The 20,057-nt window shown below is 37.4% G+C and overlaps 1 protein-coding gene and 1 pseudogene across 4 annotated transcripts in view; one reads left to right on the forward strand and one right to left on the reverse strand.

Moving 5' to 3' along the window:
- The window catches only part of METTL8 (methyltransferase 8, tRNA N3-cytidine), a 113,123-nt gene extending 93,305 nt beyond the window's left edge, over window positions 1-19,818 (forward strand). For all 4 annotated transcript variants that reach the window (XM_058300655.2, XM_004485044.4, XM_071216302.1 and 1 more), the window contains 4 exons: window positions 10,202-10,341; window positions 13,441-13,547; window positions 13,675-13,740; window positions 14,470-19,818. In XM_058300655.2, the coding sequence (XP_058156638.1) occupies window positions 10,202-10,341; window positions 13,441-13,547; window positions 13,675-13,740; window positions 14,470-14,618 (462 nt within the window). In that variant the 3' untranslated portion in view covers window positions 14,619-19,818. The remainder of the gene's footprint in view (window positions 1-10,201; window positions 10,342-13,440; window positions 13,548-13,674; window positions 13,741-14,469) is intronic.
- Window positions 6,804-8,033, reverse strand: LOC101417291 (proteasome subunit alpha type-1-like; annotated as a pseudogene).
- Window positions 19,819-20,057: the final 239 nt, after the last annotated feature.

Consider the following 20,057-nt stretch of genomic DNA (forward strand, 5'->3'; position numbering starts at 1 on the left):
CAAAAAACCAAAGTTCGGTTTTGTTAATTCTCTCTGTTGTTTATTCTCAGTTTCATACGTCTGTTAGGTCTAGTTTATTTATCCTTGTTGATTTTCCTTGTTGATTTTCTGTCTAAATGTTCTATCCAGGGATGAGAGTGATGTATCGAAGTCTCCGACTATTATTGTAGCGACATCTAGTTCTCCAGTTTTCCCACTGTTTGCTTCATGTAATTTGGAGCACCATAGTTAGGTACATAAATATTTATTATTATTTCTTCTTTTTTTTAACAAATCAATTTTATTGGTACATATTAGTAAAGCATAAATCCATTCAAAGTGTACAATCAGTGGTAATCAATGTAATCACATATTTGTGCATTCATCATTTCAGTCATTCTTAGAACACTTTCATTAATCCAATAATAATAATAATAAAAAACAAACAAAACTCATCACCTGTCAATCTCTCTATGCTTCCCTGGCTGTACATAGCTGCTACTCTTTTTCCTTCTGTCTAGTATATTTGTATTTATATTTTGCAAAAACAGTTTTATATGTGTAATATCACTCATATTCGTGTTTTCCATGAAGTTTTACTGTCATATACAGTACCATGTTACAGTTTTTAGCTTTCCTTCTAATTATATACATGACCTTAGACTCTCTTTCAACTGCTGTCATACCCATACAATAGCACTGCTCGTTACAAACACCATGATATGCTTTCACCATTTCTATTCATTTCCAAAGATTTAAAAACACCCTTTTCACCAATTCTGCACAGATTAAAACTCAACTTTCCATTCTCTAAACTCATTATATTTTCTGGTGACCTATATAGTTATTATTAACGCCATGAATTTACACAATATATTTAGTTCATAATAGCGTGCTCATACAGTATTTGTCCTTTTGTGTCTGGCTTGATTGACTCAGCATAATGTCCTCCAAATTCATCCATGTTGTCATATGCTTCACGATTTCATTTCTTCTTACCACTGCATAATATTCCATCATGTGTACAGACCACAGTTTGTTTATCCATTCTTCAGTTGGTGGACACCTGGATTGTTTCCAATTTTTGGCAATTGTGAATAATGCTGCTATGAACATCAGTATGCAGGTGTCTGTTTGTGTCTCTGCTCTCAGTTCTTCTGGATATATGCCTAGTAATAGTAATGCCGAGTCCCATGGTAGATCTATATTCAACTTCTTTAGGAACTGCCAAACAGTCCTCCTCAGTGGCTGTACCAATCTACATCCCACCAACAGTGAATCAGCATTCCTATCTCTCCACATCTTCTCCAACATTTACAGTTTTCTGACTTTTTAATAGCAGCCAATCTAATAGGTATGAAGTGATATCACATTGTAGTTTTGATTTGCATTTCCCTAATGGCTAGTGATATTGAACATTTTTTCATGTGTTTCTTCACCGTTTGTATTTCTTCTTTGGACAATTTCAAGTCCATTTTTTAATCAAGTCGTTTGTCTTTTTATTGTTGAGTTCTATGATCTTTTTGTATATCATAGATATTAAACCCGTATTGGATATGTGATTGCCAAATATTTTCTCCCATTGAGTTGGCTGCCTTTTCACCCTTTTAACAAAGCCTTTGAAGTGCAAAAGTGCTGAATTTTGAGGAGGTCCCATTTATCTATATTTTCTTTTGTTGCCCATGCTATGGGTGTAAGGTTTAAGAAACTACCTCCTACCACAAGAAACTACCTTCTACCACAAGATCTTCTAGGAGGTTTATGGTTGCCACTTTTATATTTAGATCCTTGATCCATTTTGAGTTAATTTTTATATGTGGTGTGAGATAGGGGACTTCTTTCTTTCTTTTGGATATGGATATCAAGTTTTCCCTGCAATATTTGTTGAATAGAGTGTTTTGGCCCAGCTGGGAGGGCTTGATCGCCTTGTCAAAAATTGCTTGACTGTAGATGTGAGGGTTATTTCTGAGTTCTCAATTAAGTTCCATTGGTCAATTTGTCTGTCTTTATGCCAGTACCATGCTGTTTCTTATCACTGAAGCTAAGTTGCTTTAAAGTCCAAAGGTGATAGTCCTCCAACTTTGTTCTTCTTTTCATTATTTCTTTTTTTTTAAGATTTATTTATTTTTATTTATTTCTCCTCCCCTTGTTGTTTTGCACTCACTGTCTGTTTGTCTTCTTTTTAGGAAGCACTGGAAACTGAACCCAGGGCCTCCCATGTGGGAGGGAGACACCAAATTACTTGAGCCACCTCCACTCCCTGTTTATTGTGTTTCCTCTCTGTGTCTCTTGGTTGTGTTGTCTCACTACATCATCTTGTTGTATCAACTCGCCATCCCAGCCCATCATATCAGCACTGTCTTGCTCATTTTCTTTAAGAGGCACCAGGAACTGAACCTAGGACCTCCCATATGGTAGGCAGGAGCCCAGCTGTTTATATCCACTTCCCCATTATTTTTTCTTGATGGAATTCCCCTTTTAGTAATATATAGTATCCTTATTTGTCTCTTACAACAGCTTTTGACTTAAAGTCTATTTTGTCCAATAGTAGTATAGCAACCCCAGCTCTTTTTTGTTTACTATTTGCATGGAGTATCTTTTTCCAACCTTTCACTTTCAACCTATTTGTGTCTTTAGTTCTAAGAGTAAACTCTTGTAAACAACATATGGTTGGATCATGCATTTTTATCCAAATTGTTCATCTGTGTCTTTTGATTAGGGAGTTGAATTCATTAAAATTCAGTGTTATTACTGGAAAGGCGTTATTTCAGCCATTTTGTCCTTTGGTTTTTATATGGCATATCTTTTATTTGTTTGTTTTACCTCTCTTTTCCTTTATTGCAATTCTCCTTTTGTTATGTATCTCACTGACCCCTTTGTCATTTCTGTTTCTGTATAATTTTTCTCCTCCCCTCCCCCTTCGCCATCCTGCTGTTTTTACTGTCTGTGTCCATTTGCTGTATGATGTTCTGTGTCTGTTTCTCTTTTTTTGTTATCTCTTCTTATCTTTCTCCTCTAGGATTCAATCCTGGAATCTGATGTGGAAAGAGGTTCCCTGTCAATTGTGCCACCACAGTTCCTGGTCTTTGCTGCACTTCACCTTGACACTCCCCTTTGACTCTCTTTTGTTACATCATCACCTTGCTGCATGACTCACTTGTGTGGGCACTGGCTTGCCATGAGGGCACTTGGCTCGCCACACAGACATGTGGCTTGCCATGTGGGCACTGGCTCACTGCGCAGGCATGCTTTCTCTTCCTTCTCACCAGAAGGCCCCAGGGATCAAACCTGGGTCCTCCCATATGGTAGGCAGAGGCCCTATCACCTGAGCCACATCTGCTTCCATGTTTCTGTATATTTTAAAAATACTTTCTTTGTGATTACCATGGGATAATCAATACTATAGTCAGTTTAGGTAGAATTGACATCTTAATGATATTTATCCTTCCAATCCATGAACACAAAAAGTCCTTCCATTTATTTAGGTCTTTTTTGGTTTCTTTTAGCAATGTTTTGTAGTTTTCTAAATATAGGTCTTTTGTGTCCTTGACTAAGTTTATTCCTAAATACTTGATTCTTTTAGTTGCTATTGTAAATGGAATTTTTTTTCTGACTTCTTCCTCATATTGCTCATTAGTAGCATATATAGAAATACTATTGATTTTTGCATGATAATCTTGCATCCCGCCATTTTGCTGCACTCATCTGTTAGTTCTAATACCTTTGTTGGGGATTTTTCAGGATTTTCTAGGTATAGGATTTTATCGTCAGTGAATAGCAAATGTTTTACTTCTTTCTTTCCTATTTGGGTGTTTTTTATTTATTTTTCTTGCCTGATTCCTGTAGCTAGAACTTCTAGCACAATATTGAATAACAGTGGTGACATTGGGCATCCTTGCCTTGTTCCTGATCTCAGCAGGAAAGCTTTCAGTCTTTCACCATTTGTTACAGCGTTAGCTGTAGGTTTTTCATATGTGCACTCTACCATGTTGAGAATATTTTCTTCTATTCAGTTAGCAATTATTTTGTTGAGGATTTTTGCATCTATATTTATTAGAGATATTGGTCTATAATTTTCTTTTTTCCTAGTATCTCTGTCTGGCTTTGGTATAGGGTGATGTTGGCATCATAGAATGAGTTTGGTAGCATTCTTTTCTGTTCAATTTTTTGGAAGTGTTTGAGCAAGATTTGTATTAGATCTTCTTTGAATAATTGGTAGAATTCACCTGTGAAGTCATCTGGTCCTGAGCTTTTCATTTTGCTGAGGTTTTTGATGACTGTTTCAATCTCATTACTTGTGATTGGTTTGTTGAGATCTTCTCTTTCTTCTAGGGTCAGTGCAGTGTTGTTCATGTGTTTCTAGGAATTTGTCCACTTCATCTACATTGTATAGTTTGTTGGCATACAGTTGTTCATAGTATCTTCTTATGAGCGCTCTCATTTCTTTGGGGTCATTGGTAATGTCCCCCGTCTTATTTCTGATTTTATTTATTTGCATTGTCTCTCTTTTTGTCTTTGCCAGTCAATTTTGTTGTCTTCACGAAGAACCAGCTTTTGGTTTTGTAGAATCTCTCTAATGTTTTTTTCTCCATTTCATTTATTTCTGCTCTGATCTTTGTTATTTCTTTCCTTCTGCTTGCTTTGGGATTAGTTTGCTGTTCCTTTTCTAGTTCCCCTAAGTATGCAGTTAGGTCTTCAATATTAGCTCTTCTTTTTTAATGTAAGCATTGAGAGCTATAAATTTCCCTCTCATCATTGCCTTCACTGCATCCCATAGGTTTTGATATGTTGTGTTCTCATTTTCATTTGTTTCTAGGTATTTACTGATTTCTCTTGCAATTTCTTCTTTGGCCCACTGATTATTTAAGAGTGTATTGTTTAATCTCCATATATTTGTGAATTTTCCCTTTTTCTGCCTGTTACTGATTTCCAACTTCATCTGTTATGATCACAGAAAGTGCTTTTTATAATTCCAGTCTTTTTAAATTTATTGAGACCAGTCTTGTGACCCAACATATGGACTATCTTGGTGAAGGATCCATGAGCACTTGAGAAGAAATATATACCCTGAGGTATATTGACCTATAAATGTCTGTTTGATAGCTCATTTATCATATTATTCAAGTTCACTGTTTCCTTCTTTATCCTCTGTCCATATGTTGTATCCAGTGCTGAGAGTCATGTATTAAAGTCTCCAACTACTATTGCAGAGACGTCTTTTTCTCCCTTCAGTTTTGTGTGTGTCTCATGTATCTTGAGACACCCAGTTACGCATAAATATTTATGATTGTTATTTCTTATTGGTGAATTGCATCTTTTATTAGTATATAATGACATTCTTCATCTCTTTACAACAGTTTTGCATTTAAAATCTAGTTTGCCCAATATTAGTATCACTACTGCAGATCTTTTTTGGTTACTATTTGCATGGAATATCTTTTTTCAACCTTTCACTTTCAGCCTAATTGTTTCCTTGAGTCTAAGGTGAGTCTCTTTTAGACAGCATATAGATGGCTCATATTTTTTTATCCATTCTGTCAGTCTATGTCTTTTGACTGGGGAGTTCAATCCATTAACATTCAATGTTATTACTCTAAAGGCATTACTTACTTCATCCATTTTATCCCTTGACTTTGTTATCATATCTTACCATCATCTTTCTTTTTCCCTTTTAGTTACCCTTACTAATATTCTTCATTTCTTTTTTTTTTTCTGATCAAGTCTCATTTATTTTTTTTTTACATACATAATCTATTTTTTAATATTTATTTATTTTTTTATTGATTTTGTAATATTCTTCATTTCTGTACTCTTCTTCAAGTCTCTTACCCTTGTCTTTTCCTTTTAGGCAGCAGGACTACCTTTAGTATTGCATATAAATCGGGTCTTTTGGTAACAAACTCTCTCAGTGTTTGTTTGTAAAGACTTTAAACTCATGCTCATTTTTGAAAGATAGTTTTGCCTAGATAAAGAATTATCAGCTGGCAGTTTTTCTCTTTCAGAACCTTAACTATATCATACCACAGCCTTTTACATCCATAGTTTCTGATGAGAGATCAGTACTTATTTTCATTGAGTTTCCCATGTATGTGATGCATTGCTTTTCTCTTGCTGCTTTCAGAATCCTCTCTTTATCTCTGGCATTTGACATTCTGAATAGTAGTTGTCTCAGAGTAGGTCTATTCAGATTTAGTCTGTTTGGGATGCTTTGTCCTTCTTGGATATTGATATATATGACTTTCATAAGGGTTGGGAAGTTTTCAGTCATTATTTACTCAAATATATTTTCTGCCCCTTTTCTGTTCCCTGTCCTTCTGGGACACCTGTCATGCTTGTGTTTGTGCGTATTGCATTGTCATTCAATATGCTGAGAACCTGTTCCATTTTTTCTAATCTTTTCTCTTTCTTTTATCCTATCTTTTCAAGTTCAAATATTATGTCCTCCAACTCACTTACTTGTCCTCAGCCAGTTTAAATCTGCAATTATATGCCTTTAATGTATTTTGTTGTTTCTCCAGCGGGTGAAACAATTTTATTTCAATTGAGTTTAAAACCACAAAGATACTATGTTCTTCACATAAAAACATAGTACAGATACCCTATACTTTCTAGAAAATTATTATATAGACCTCCTCAAAGAAAAAAAGCACCCCCTTATATGGTTTCAATTAGGTTACTTGGAAAAACACTCACTCTGGACCGATTGCTAAAACATACCATTTCATCATTCTGCATCTTTTGGTTCAAAGTATAGATTACTGCCATTCAGGTACTGCTCCTTCATTACTACATATTTGATAAATGCATATCATCTGGTTTATCACTTAATGCTCCATTGATTCACCAGCCTTTTCTGCAGGTTCATTGGAAGGTTGAGCAGACTGTGCCTTTCTCTGTGGTCTTTCTTCAAGATCTTCCAGGGAAGTGGTCTTGGCCCAATGGATGGAGTGTCCGCCTACCACATGGGAGGTCCACCGTTCAAACCCTGGGCCTCCTTGACCCGTGTGGAGCTGGCCCGTGCTCAGTGCTGATGCACTCAAGGAGTGCCCTGCCACGCAGGGGTGTCCCCCATGTAGGGGAGCCCCACGTGCAAGGAGTGTGCCCTATAAGGAGATCTGCCCAGTGCAAAAGAAAGTGCAGCCTGCCCCAGAATGGTTCTGCACACATGGAGAGCTAACACAACAAGATGACGTGACAAAAAGAAACACAGATTTCTGGTGCCACTGATAAGGTTAGAAGTGGTCACAGAAGAACGCACAGCGAATGGACATAGAGAACAGACAACTGGGGTGGGGGGGAGGGGAGAGAAATAAATAAAAAATAAATCTTTAAAAAAGCAAAAAACAAAAAAGACCTTCCAGGTATGGAGACACATCATCATCATCATAGATTATAAAATCCAAGTCTTTACCAACAATTCCAGTGGAAATAATTCTTTGTAGTTAGGTCCTGCTCTGTAGGAATTGTCTCTCTTAGGGAACACAGACCATGTTTAACCAGTTCATTCAAAATTACACTCCATAAACTCAGATATACATCTCTCCAAGTAAGTACAAGCTGATTGAGAATGAGTTCCAATAGACATAGCTCTGCAGTCAAAACTGTTAGCAGATGGATAGGTTTGGAAAATGTGAGAGCCCATATCATCATAACCAGCAATGAGCAGTCCCACACCATATGATCTTCAGCCATATTGTTGTGTTGGTATATGGGTTGCTTCCAATTAGAGATAAGGCAAGACTCAGAAAGAGATCTGTCAAATACAAATTTGGAATCCAAACACTCCTGGCACATGAAATTACATAACTGTCTAACATCAGCACTAAGTCCCGCACTTTAAATACCAGTATGGTTTTCAACATGAAGAATTGTTTGTTTTGAAGGGGTGCAAGCTCTGATTGTGCCCTCTTCAATGCAACCAATACTGCTTTGGTTTTCAATTTCAGACCTAATGTGGTTGAATCTGGCTTGACAGCTTCCATTACGTGTTCAATTTGATGATTCCTGCCTTGAGGGCTCCAAACAGTGATGTTGTCATACTGCTTGTGAAACATGGCTCCAGGATGGGACTGGCTGTGACCTCCTGCCACCTCTAATGTTTGTTTTTTTTTTAAAGAAGCTTTAGATTACATTAATGTTATATCAAAAACATAGGGAGAGCTTGTGTGTAGCTCAAGCAGTTGAGTGTCCCACATGGGAGGTCCCAGGTTCGGTTCCCAGTGCCTCCTGAATAAACAAAAACAAACAACAAGCAAAACATGAAAAAACCAACTCAGGGAAGCCAATGTGGCTCAGTGGTTGAGCACCAGCTTCCTACATACAAGGTCCCAGGTTCAATCCCTGGCCCATAATACCTCAAGAAAAACCCAACATATAGGAATAGAGAGAGAGAAAGACAGGGGGCAGGGGGTAGATTTACATATAACTCACCCCCTCCTTCTCCCACACTTTCCCAGATTAACAATATCTTTTATTAGTGTGGTATATTACAATTGATAAACACATATTAAAGTACTGTACTAGCCATGGACTAGAGTTTACATTTTAGTTTATACTTTGCCCTGAAAAATTTTATAAGTTTTGACAAAATGTATAATGGCCTGTATCCGTCATTGCAATGTCATGCAGGACAATTCCAGTGTCCCAAAAAATGTCCCCATGTTGTACCAAAAGGGGTAAATCCACAAATGTCGGTAATTCATTTTTTTAAAAGTCCATTTTGCATTTTGGGAGTCCCACCAACAGTAACTAGATTGCATAAGAGCCCTTAGCTACCACCATTCTGCTACAGTTTTTCTCTCTTCCCCTCTGCCTCCCTATGGGCCCTTTTGTGTGCAGACTCCTGACTGGCTTGTTTTCCGGTTTGTGTCCCATCCTGGGTCACTGCGGATTTGGGTCCCTGTGCCTGGATATGCATGGGGTGGGGTTGTAACTCCCTCTGGTGAGTTCCTCTGTAGCTTGTGTCCCTGGTGGGAGGGACCCAGGCTGCTCCCTCTGGAAAATTCCCAAGCTTTTCACAGGACTGAATGAGAGGGAGGGGAAGAGGTCCAGCAGGTCTGAGACAGGGCAGTAGTTTCCCACCTGATATTTTACTCTTTCTTTGATCCCGCCTTTGTGGAGTCTCCAGTCTCTGCTATCCTCCAGAGTTCTAAGGAAGTGAAATATGTCCTTTTATTCACTGAATCTCTGAGGAGGTTTTTTTCAGGGAATGACTTACATTGCCATGTTGATCACATGTATAGTTTTATACATAACACATTAAAAAATACAATAACAAAACCAAAATATTGCTGACCACTTTAAAACATCTTGGATACCTAACAAATAAATACTACAATAAAAAATAAATTTAAAAAATATGTATATGACAAGGCGTATGATACAAATCTAAAATATCCTAGACCATTAGGAAAACAGTGGGGAACTGGATTTGGTTGACCAGTGAGTATTCCTTAGAATGAAGAAGTAACTTTAGGAAACATGAAAGGAAAGGAAATTCTACTTACACAAAAAAATGCATAGTAAGCACATGGAACTTAGTTCCTGATGATAAAAGTAATAACTATTCATTGTAGACATTTTCTAAAATAAAAATAAAAGCCTAAAGGGGAGATTGATCACCTGTAATCACAATTCCTAGAATGAATCACTGTTATATTTTAATATATATCCTTATGTTATTTTTGTAGGTGAGTTATGTGAGTATATGTGTGTTTGCTGGTGTAGTTTTTAAAATAACAGTTTTGCTGAGGTGTATAGTTCACATACCATCACCCTTTCGAAGTATAGAATTCAGCGGTTTTTAGTGTATTCAGAGTTGAGCAATCACTTTTGATCATATAGTATAGGGAATTTGTATTTCAAACAAAAAAGGCATTGGCAAAGCCATGGAAGAGTCATTTGAAGACCAACTCAGTGCCTAGGAAAAAACTGATTCAGGCCTCCAAGAACTCTGCCTACTAACTCATAGAGCCAGTACTATATGCCACTTTGAAAATTAAAGAGGGATTTTGAAGAACATTTATCAAGTCCAAATGCTAGTCTTAATTTATTTTTGACTGTTTGAAATAATCTAACAAAATGCTGTATTGGAAATAAAGTGTATCTAAATTTACAGAGAAAAGGCACTTAAGAGAAGTAAAAAATATGACCTTTATATTAAAAAAATACTGGAAACCTGCTAAGTACTTTTTTTTTTCTTTTTATTCCTTTATCATGACAGTCACACGCATCCTACAGAGCAGCGCAGTGTTCTGCCTTTGTTCATGATGTATGTGATGATGGTTTGCCCTACCCTTTTCCAGATGGGATCCTGGATGTCATTCTCCTTGTCTTTGTGCTCTCTTCTATTCATCCTGACAGGTAAATGAAGACAAAAAGGCAAAGCGAATGTATAAAGTGCCTTCATCAGTAGTGGTTTTCAGAACTATCAAAGCAAATGACAATTCCTGAATTTATTATTTAGTGAACTACATTATGTATAATATGCAGCCTTTTAAATGCAGTTTTTTCCTTTCTTCATACTTTTAGAAAGAAACTGGTCAAACTACTTCATTAGTGAGCTTTCTGTCACTGTCAGAATGAAGTGAGCATAGTCTGCTAAGACACATACCTATTAAAAGTGACAGTGCTTCAAGGAAATTACAAATTCAGAACAGCCTAATAGACTCCCAAGAGGAAAATTGTACTTGGTGATCAGAAACAAACATCTTTGATTTAGCATCTCACTGAATGTTCATGAAGAGGTAGGCTGTGCATCTGTTTGGCTTCATGCACCTCTTTAGATGGGCTTTAAAATGTTTTGTTTTACACAAGCCTACTAAGGAATTAGGCATTATTGAGATTTTTCCAGTTTAACCTTGGACGTTTATGATCTAAGATTGGTCTAGTGCCATCATTTAAATATTTAGGATTTAAATTTTTTGTGTTCACACTGTTTTAAAGCTATAAACATAACTTTTCTCCAAGTAGGAGGCATAAAGAGGTATTACCAGCAATTAAAGTGATCACCTTTTTAAAAATTTTGCCACCTTATATGTATTAACACACAGATGATGCGAGGAGTATGTGCTTTCATACTTTTAAAATTGGATCTTCTTGTGGAGTGGATATAGCTGAAGTGGTTGAGCGCCTGATTCCCCAGGTTCCAAGTTTGATCCCTGGCACCTCCTAGAAACAAATAAGCAAACAAACGAGAAGACTAACTCTCATTGGGGAGTGGATGGTGGAGATGACTTCCCATGTATGAGGTCCTAGGTTCAATCCCCAGTACCTCCTAAAAAAAAAAAAATAGAAAATTGGATTTTTTTGTTCCTCTGGTAGTATATGAAGATTTGGCATCAAGTGCTTTTTGTTTAATGATTGTAAACCTTTCCCCAAAGACCCTGAGTTATTGTGTACTTCTTTCTTTGCAATTACAAGGTCACTTCTCAGAGATGGGCACTTTGATTACATATGGAAGAACAAATTAGATTCCCAGATTTATTTGGACTCGATTGATCCTGAAAAAAAAAAAAAATTATTTGCACCTGGTGAGATATATCAGGTTCCATAAAGCCATTTTCTCCTCCCAATTTCTATAACCTACTTCTTTCTCTTTCAACTACTGGCTTAGTAGAAAGATGTCATCCTTTTATTTTGTTTCCTTACCTGAATAGTTAAAAATATAGGTTAGATGGGAAGAGAGCAGGATTTCTTATTAGATGCCCATAACCAGAGATGTTTACATTCTAAGTAAGACCACAAAAAGACTATTTGAGGGAATGGAGGTGGCCAAAGCCTAAGGATATTAACACAGTATGAAAATAATCTGTAATAAAATAAACAAGATAAAAGCTCTTCTCCTTTTCCTTTTTATGCTGCTATGTTCCAGTTCATTTGTTTTTTAAGAACTTTCCACCTAATTATGCCACCTCTTTCTGTCATTTCTCTCTTGTTTTCATAGTTACTTTCATTTTCTCACTACCCACTTCCCTTATAACCTGACATAATCTGCCTTTTGCCCCACTATTCCACTGAACAGTGTTTTAATTGGAAGGAATTTACAGATTATCTGATCCAAAGCCCTCATTTTTAAAGTTAGAAAACCTCAGAGGCTTTAAATGGCCTGGATAAAGCAAGGACAGCAAGTATTTAGCACACAGGCTGCCATTTACCACTCTCTGTCCAGACATCGATAATTGATTTTGGGCTCTCTCATCCCCACTGATCCCTAAGAGACTTCTCAGTAGAGCTCTGTAGGCAGCCAGTGCCAGATGCAAGATCTGAAATCTTTGCCATTCCTGGGCCATGATCACACATAAGGCTGTGAACACAACCATTAACACTAAATCAAGAGCAATCCCTAGGAGTCGTATTTGATTGAGAACCAGATAAGTAGAATAAATAGTAAATGTTAGGAGAATCTCGAGAAAAAAAATAAAGGCTCCCCAGTATTGAGCTGGGGCCTGGAGTATGAATAGAATTTAAATAGGCAGACAGCAAGGAGGAGAGTACACTTTGAGAGGAAACCACATGAGCAAAGACGTGGATTGCTCAGAGCCAGGCATAAAACAGTTTGTCCAGAGGAAATGCTTAAAACTGGGAAGGAGGAGGGAGATGTTGGCAAGATTAATTTGGGTCAATTATAGGAGATCTTAAGGGCTCAACTAAGATCCTAAGAGTTTATCCTATAGATGAGAATCATTAAAGTTTTTGAACCAAGGAATGACTTGGCAGAACCAACATTTTAGGCAGAATAATTGGTCAGGAATATGCCGGAAGAATTGATGGGAAAATACTGAAGCATGTTAGGAAATTAGTACATTTCCAGGCCTGAAGAGATAGGGTTTTGTACTAAGGAAGTACCAATGGGAAGCAAAAGAAAGAGAAAATAACCAAGATGTTGTGTTAAAAGAACATGTGGAATTCGATGACCATATGGTTGTGGAGAGGAGAGTGGAGATGAGAAAAATAAAAGGGGTCAAAAGGTTTCTCTGAGGTGTTGCATTTTGGTGAATTATTCTACCTTTGAACTAAATAAAAACATCAGAAGAAGGAGGAAAGATGCTCCTGGTTTAGATTTGTACAATTTGAGATGGCTCTGGCATATTTTTAATATTGCAAGGAAAATTAACTGCCTTCAGTTTTTGACTCCCTTGGAATTCCCATAATTTGCTGTAATTATTAGGAAACATCTATGGGATTTTGCAGTTCAGCTTTTAACATCCACTAACCACTGCAGAGTTACCTCTCTGGTCATTTGGGTGATTTCTTGATACTGTAGGCCTTTTGCATCTGGTCATTTAGCTGGTTTGGTGCCCTTTTTTCTTTTTCTACAAAACATTTCTGTTTTTGTTGCCCTTATGTTTGTGGCTTAAATTTCTTTAGGACTTAATTGAGTTTATTTTGTCTTCAAGAAGGTTAAATCTGGTATATAAAACAAGATTTCGGTAAGCAGTTTATCTTATTTTGTTTTCTAAGGATGCAAGGTGTTGTGAACCGCCTATCCAAGTTACTGAAACCAGGAGGAATGTTGTTATTTCGAGACTATGGAAGATATGATAAGACTCAGCTTCGTTTTAAAAAGGGTAATATTATAATCAGTTTTGTAGTTGCTATTTTCATGTGTTTTAAAGAATGCCTTGTTTATGTTTCTTGTCAAGTTTTTTTTTCAAAAGGAATACTAAGTTTCTCTTTTCACCATTATTTTTTTAGGGCATTGTTTATCAGAAAATTTTTATGTTCGTGGAGATGGTACCAGAGCATATTTCTTTACAAAAGGTATGTTTACCTCCAAGAGGAAATAATTAGCTGTAAAAACTCTCTGGTTATTACTTGCAGGGAGAAATTCAGAAGCTATAAAAACGAGGCTTCATTAGCTGATGAAGTTTTGAATGTTTTCACACTTTGGTGCATGTAACTGTTCTACCTAAAAACTTGAAAATGGCCTTTTTGCCTTTTAATCTTTTTCCAATTGAAATTGTTTCAGAGAGTCACTTGTTCACTCTCATAAGCCAAATGAATGTGTAGTCTTTTCTATTTTGGAGGTACTGTTAGCCCAGATAAGAAAAAATTGATAACACGCCGGAGTCATAGGAGAGCATTTGATTTTATGAGTCCCATAGGAAATTATTTATCTCTTTTCAGTCCCTCATTTTAAAAAAGCTTTATGACAATACCAAATGAATCCTGAATTCAGGGACTTCCCCAAATTTTTGTGAGTACTTTTGTAATGTACCGTTTCTGGTCCCTGTAAACCAATGAAAATTCAAAATGTTAAAAGCTGCAAACGATAATGTTGTCTGTTATGCCGGCTATGTTAATCTGTTTATACTTGGTGTGTTCGTGTAAAGTACTAAAAACCTACTTGGTTCCAGAGGTTTTCTTCATCAATTTATATGAGTGTTTTTGATATAAATGAAATTTAGATAGTCATTGCTTCAGCGTTCCACCATTCCTCTCCCCACCCTCAGTCTTGCCATACCTTTGATTGCCATTTTTGTCTCACAGGGGAAATCCATGATATGTTCTGCAAGGCTGGGTTAGATGAGAAACAAAATCTGGTTGATCGTCGCTTGCAAGTTAATAGGAAAAAACAAGTGAAAATGCACCGTGTGTGGGTTCAAGGCAAATTCCAGAAACCATTACACTTGACTTAAAACAGTTCCTAATTGTTGTTTTCACTCATTTCTGATCACTGAACTACGTATCATGTCAAGGTACAAAGACTTTTGCAAAGCTTTCATTTCTCAAAAGACAAGAAGAACCTCCAGAGGCCACTGCCTCCAAAAAGACTACCTGTTGTTTTATCATGAGTAAGCTTTTCTGTGCTTCTTAAGTACGTTTTATTGATTCAGAAGAGTGCACCATATTCTGTGTTTCAAAACTCAGAACATGTGATATGCCCAAGCTTGTTTGGGTTTATTACATCTGACCATTTTGTTTATTCCTGGAATTTTTAATTTAATTAAATTACTTATGTAAGTCAGACAATTTTGAACAATTCATCATCCACCATTTTTTAGAAGTAGGAAAAATCATCTATTTTATTTACATTAAGCTTAGTAATTCAGTTCACAGTCAGCTGCTCTCCACTGTCATCTGCTACTAAAGAGGAAGCACACCTTATTTCCAGGGAAAGTCATGACAAGTCCATAACCAATGTATATTGTTTTTTGCTTTGCTGTTAGTCTTGTGTTCCCCAAAGCTAATTTTTTTTTATTACTTTAATTCAGAGACTAATGTCTGAAATAGAATTTTTGTTTCTCTTTCCTTTCATAAAATTGGGGAAGTATGGTCGATAGTAACATTATTTTAAGGCTATTCTTAGATATACAGGTCTCCTTGATATAACTGCCATACCCAATAAAATGCTTAAATTGTGGCAATTAAAAATATACTTACCACCTTGCCTCAAGGATACAAGTTGGGGGGAGTGGATGTGGCTCCAGTGATTGGGTTCCCTTCCACCATATGGGAGGTACAGGGTTCAATTCCCAGGGCCTCCTGGCAAAAGCAAGCTGGCCTCCGCAGAGCATTGGCCTTCGCGGAGTGCTGGTCTGCTCAAGAGTGATGGACACACAGGAGAGCTGGTGCAGCAAGATGATGCAACAAAAAGAGACACAGAGGAAGCGGATTTGGCCCAACAGATAGGGCGTCCGCCTACCACATGGGAGGTCCAAGGTTCAAACCCAAGGCCTCCTGACCCATGTGATGAGCTGGCCCATGCGCAGTGCTGATGTGCGCAAGGAATGTCGTGCCACACAGGGATGTCCCCCACATAGGGGACCCCCATGTGCAAGGAGTGCACCCCATAAGGAGAGCCGCCCCAAGCAAAAAAAGTGCAGTCTGCCCAGGAATGGCACCGCACACGCAGAGAGCTGACGCAGCAAGATGATGCAACAGAATGAGACACAGATTCCGGGTGCCTCTGACAAGAATACAAGCAGACACAGAAGAATACACAGTGAATGGACACAGAGAGCAGACAACTGGGGGGGAAGGGGGGCGAAGGGGGGAGAAATAAATAAAAAATAAATCTTTAAAAAAAAAAAAAAAGACACAGAGGAGAAACAATAAGAGACACGGACCAGGAAGCTGAGGTGGTGCAAGAGATTGAGCACCTCTCCCGCACTCCAGAGGGTCCCAGGATTGGTTCCCAGTGCCACCTAAAGAGAAGGTAAGCAGGCACAGAAGAATGCACAGTGAATGGACAAAGCAGACAATGGGGGGGGGGCATAAATAAATAAATGTTTTTAAAAAGCATATAAATTGGCTTGTAAATTCTGCTTTATAACAATGGACGTTCTAATGCTTTTTCATTAATTATACAAATATTTACTGAGTACTTGCATGGTACTGAGTTATATGGAATGACTCAGTAAATAAAAACCCAATCCCTGTCTTCAGGAAACATAATTAAGATCTAGCCAGCAAAGCAAAATGTGCACACCCCAATCCTCTAATCATGATCTAAGATGATAAACAAGCAGTCAAATAGGTAGATTATCAGCCAGGGGACTTTGATTATGACCCACAGAACTCTGGACTAAACAGACAATTTTTCAAGAAAAATTTTCTTGAAAGAACCACCATTGGAATAATTCAGTTCCATCTGTTTTTCCTTTTATAATGTACTTAAGATTCAGTGTCCTAGAAGAAAGTGGTTGGTCTCACCTGGGTCATGGACTTATCTCTTCATAGACAGGGGAGCTTAATTGATGGCTTCACCAGAGTTTAAGGGATGGAAGAAAGTTCCCCAAACAAAAATCAAGACAGACATTGTTATCAAAAAAAGAGGAGAGGAATGCTGCCTGGTCACAAACAACACATCACGGATCAGTGGTAGCAACAGTAATAGTAGTTCTGTATGTAAGGAGAGCGAGATCAGTTGTGAAAAGGAATGCAGAATGGTGAAAAATCAGGTTTCTGGGAGGTAGGTGGATCTTGTGCTTGGCCTTGACCAGAAGACTACATTCTCAGAAGATGGTGAGAAGACAAGTTTGTTTGGAGTTGGACATACATTATGAGGAATAGTGGAGAAAAGATGGGAAGGAGGTCTGCTTATAGACAGCCTTTAAAGCAGGCTGAGGCACTGGGCTCTAGTCTGTGAGCTGGAGCCATCTGAGGTTTGTTTTTCTGTTTTAGCCTAGCCATGGCATGTTATAAAAGTATTTAGAAAGACTGATTTAGGAGTAGTTTGCAGAATGGAAGAAGACCATATAAAGGGATTTGCAATAACTTACCTTGGCGGCAAGTCCTTAGAAGTATAATATCAAGGTTCCTGTTTAAACATGCAAAAGTCAGTATATGTAAAAGTTAACCCTTGCCTGAGACTCTTAACTCAGTTGTATGCCATAATATTTAAAGGGTACTTTAAAAAGCCAAACTAGTAATGAACGTATTACATACAAGGGCAGTTTTGATAAGTTAATGTTGCTATGGAAACCCAGCACATCTTCTTGTGTCTCAATTTAAAACTCATGGCCCAAGGTGGTTTGAAAAACAACAGAAGGTAAAATTATTCTCACATTCTCACATATGTAAATTGTACTGTCTCTCTCAGTCCTAAATAGCAGACTCAAGCCAGCCTCTTGACTGGCACAGTAAAATTTCAGCTTCGTGTCTTTCTATAATGTATTACAGCATGTAAGTTAACCTTTAGAAACTTCAAAAATACATCAGCCAAATTTGGACTGTGAGATACAAACTGGGCTCTTTGGGGCCCTGTGCAGCATAGACTTCCATTCCACATGGTTGTGCAGTAAGGCTATTTTCTCCTATGTATTCCTGCCCTGTCAGTCTCTCTCTCTCGGCTTACCTGAAGCAACCCTCTACTTAGGATTTGCTGCTGGAAAAATTTTTTTAATGTTGATTTTGGCAGATACAAAAAAGGGAAAGAACTGATTTGGAATTTTGCCTATAGATATGAAGAAGTCACAAAGTGTTTCAAATGCATCTGTTTGCATATTAGTTCAAAATATTTGATAACTGCCCGAAATTAATTTCCCCTCATATCCATAGAGCTAGGGCCAATTGGTTAACTTGGTTAGAGTTTGATACTTAAAAATCCATCTTCTTGAGAGAGCTGAATTTCAGAAGGACTATTTTCTTTCCAAGAGAAATAGGTACATTCTTTCATCTTCTTGCAATACAGAAATGACAAAATATACTTTATTAAAAATGCACCCTCCAATTTACTTTTGAGCATTGTCCAAACGTAAAATTTTCACACACATGAAGAACTGTTTCAGAAGGTTGTGAGAAAGGTAAGATAACAGTTTATTGTTAAAGTTTTACATTCAGTATAACACATTTGTCATATTGAAACACCCAGTTATTGTAGACTTCTGAGAACTTATTTGCTTTGCTTATCTCAGTTCCACATGCTTTGTCTCTAAATTGTGAACATATCCTGGTTTCTACCATTATGTGATCTAATTCGTTGCTATACTCTATAGTCTGTATGTGAAAATTCACCCATATGCAAATCACTGCCCTTCTGGGGGCAAAACGTAAAGCCATCTGAACTATTTGGACTCTTAAACTTAATTTAAATCCTTGCCCCAAATCTCCTTATGTTATATTCCTATGGTTTTCCAACTCATCAAAGCCACCGTTCTGAAATCTGAATATATCATGCATTGTTATTTCAAATTGGTTTTAATGTTTATTATGCTCCTCACAAGTGCAAATAACTTCACATTTGCATCACTAATAGACCTCTTTCAAAGCCTCTGCTCCTTCTGCTTCCCGTCTGAGTCATCAGAAGACTGCATGTTGATGTGGGTATTTTCCCCCACTTGTGAAAGTGCATTGTAAATTCTAAAGCACTGAATATATGTGAAATATTGTTATTAATTACAGTGTTTGCAGTCTGCAAGGCAAATTACAGAGTATTCCAGCAACAGATACTTTAGTGGTCTCGTGCAACATTGCAAGAAAGACAGTAAGGTGCCGTAGAAAAAGTACTGCTTCGGAATCATACAGGAAGCATGAATCCTGGTCCCTTTTGAGCCACTTAGCTACTCTTAATTTAGTCTGAGTGCTGTGTTTTTTTATATGCTACACATTACTCTGTTTAATCCACAAATCCCTATGAACTGATTTTTATTGTAATCTTTAAACAGAAGACTGGGACTCTGACATGTTGGTTAACTTACCTAGGATTCCGTACCTAAAAAGTACCAGAGCCAGAATTCCGACCTAGAGCTCTCTGATTCCAAACCCTCCACTCCTTACTTCACTTCGAATTGATAGGCTCAGTTGCGGCTCAGAAAAGTGCCGGAGAAAAGAGAGCTCAAATCATGCAGAGATTTGCTGCAGTGTTTGGTTCAGACAAGCTTCAAGGTTATGGCTCAATCTAGTGAGTCTATGAAATAATTAGGTTGCAGTCATCCACAGTTACTAACAGGGATGGAAAAGAAGGAAAGGAAAAGGAATGACAACGCAAAAAGCTTTCAAAGAGTGCTTTTCAGCATTCTGCGGATGTTTAGTCCAGCTCCCGCTCCACCCCCTCCAGGCTCAGCCTGCCACTTGGCATCACTGAAGCCAGCACTTATCACTTGCATACTCCTTAGTTAAAGAAAAAAAAATCATTCTGTACTGCAAAGAAGGAAAAATGCCTTTACAAATGCCCTCAAAGGGATTCAGCTCTAATGTAATCTAAAATATGTGAATCTGGGAGATGTCAATAATAAAACGAGTGAAGACATCTTTCTTTAAAACAGTGTATGTACATTAATGCCAATTCAGACATGAAATGTTGAGCATTTCTTGGAATATGGTTTGGGATTTGAGAGTCACAAAGGTATCTGCAAGATGGCTTTACTGTACTTATAAATATAAATAGAAGTGAAATAACAGTTGCATCTTCATTTATAATGAATTTTATAGTGTGGCCTCAAAACTACCGAGGAGAGGGATGCCAAAATCTAACTGTCTTTCATTAACATATTCCTTAAATGACAGGGAAGAGGTGTTGAAGACAGAATTACTTTTTCCTATGAGCATGAATCAGCAACATGCAGGAACAAGCAAGTAATAATAGTTCCATGTGTGAGTGCCTCACAGAGGGTAAGAAAAACAGCAGCAAATTG

The sequence above is a fragment of the Dasypus novemcinctus genome, chromosome 7, assembly GCF_030445035.2.
Source record: "Dasypus novemcinctus isolate mDasNov1 chromosome 7, mDasNov1.1.hap2, whole genome shotgun sequence".
Classification (NCBI taxonomy): domain Eukaryota; kingdom Metazoa; phylum Chordata; class Mammalia; order Cingulata; family Dasypodidae; genus Dasypus; species Dasypus novemcinctus.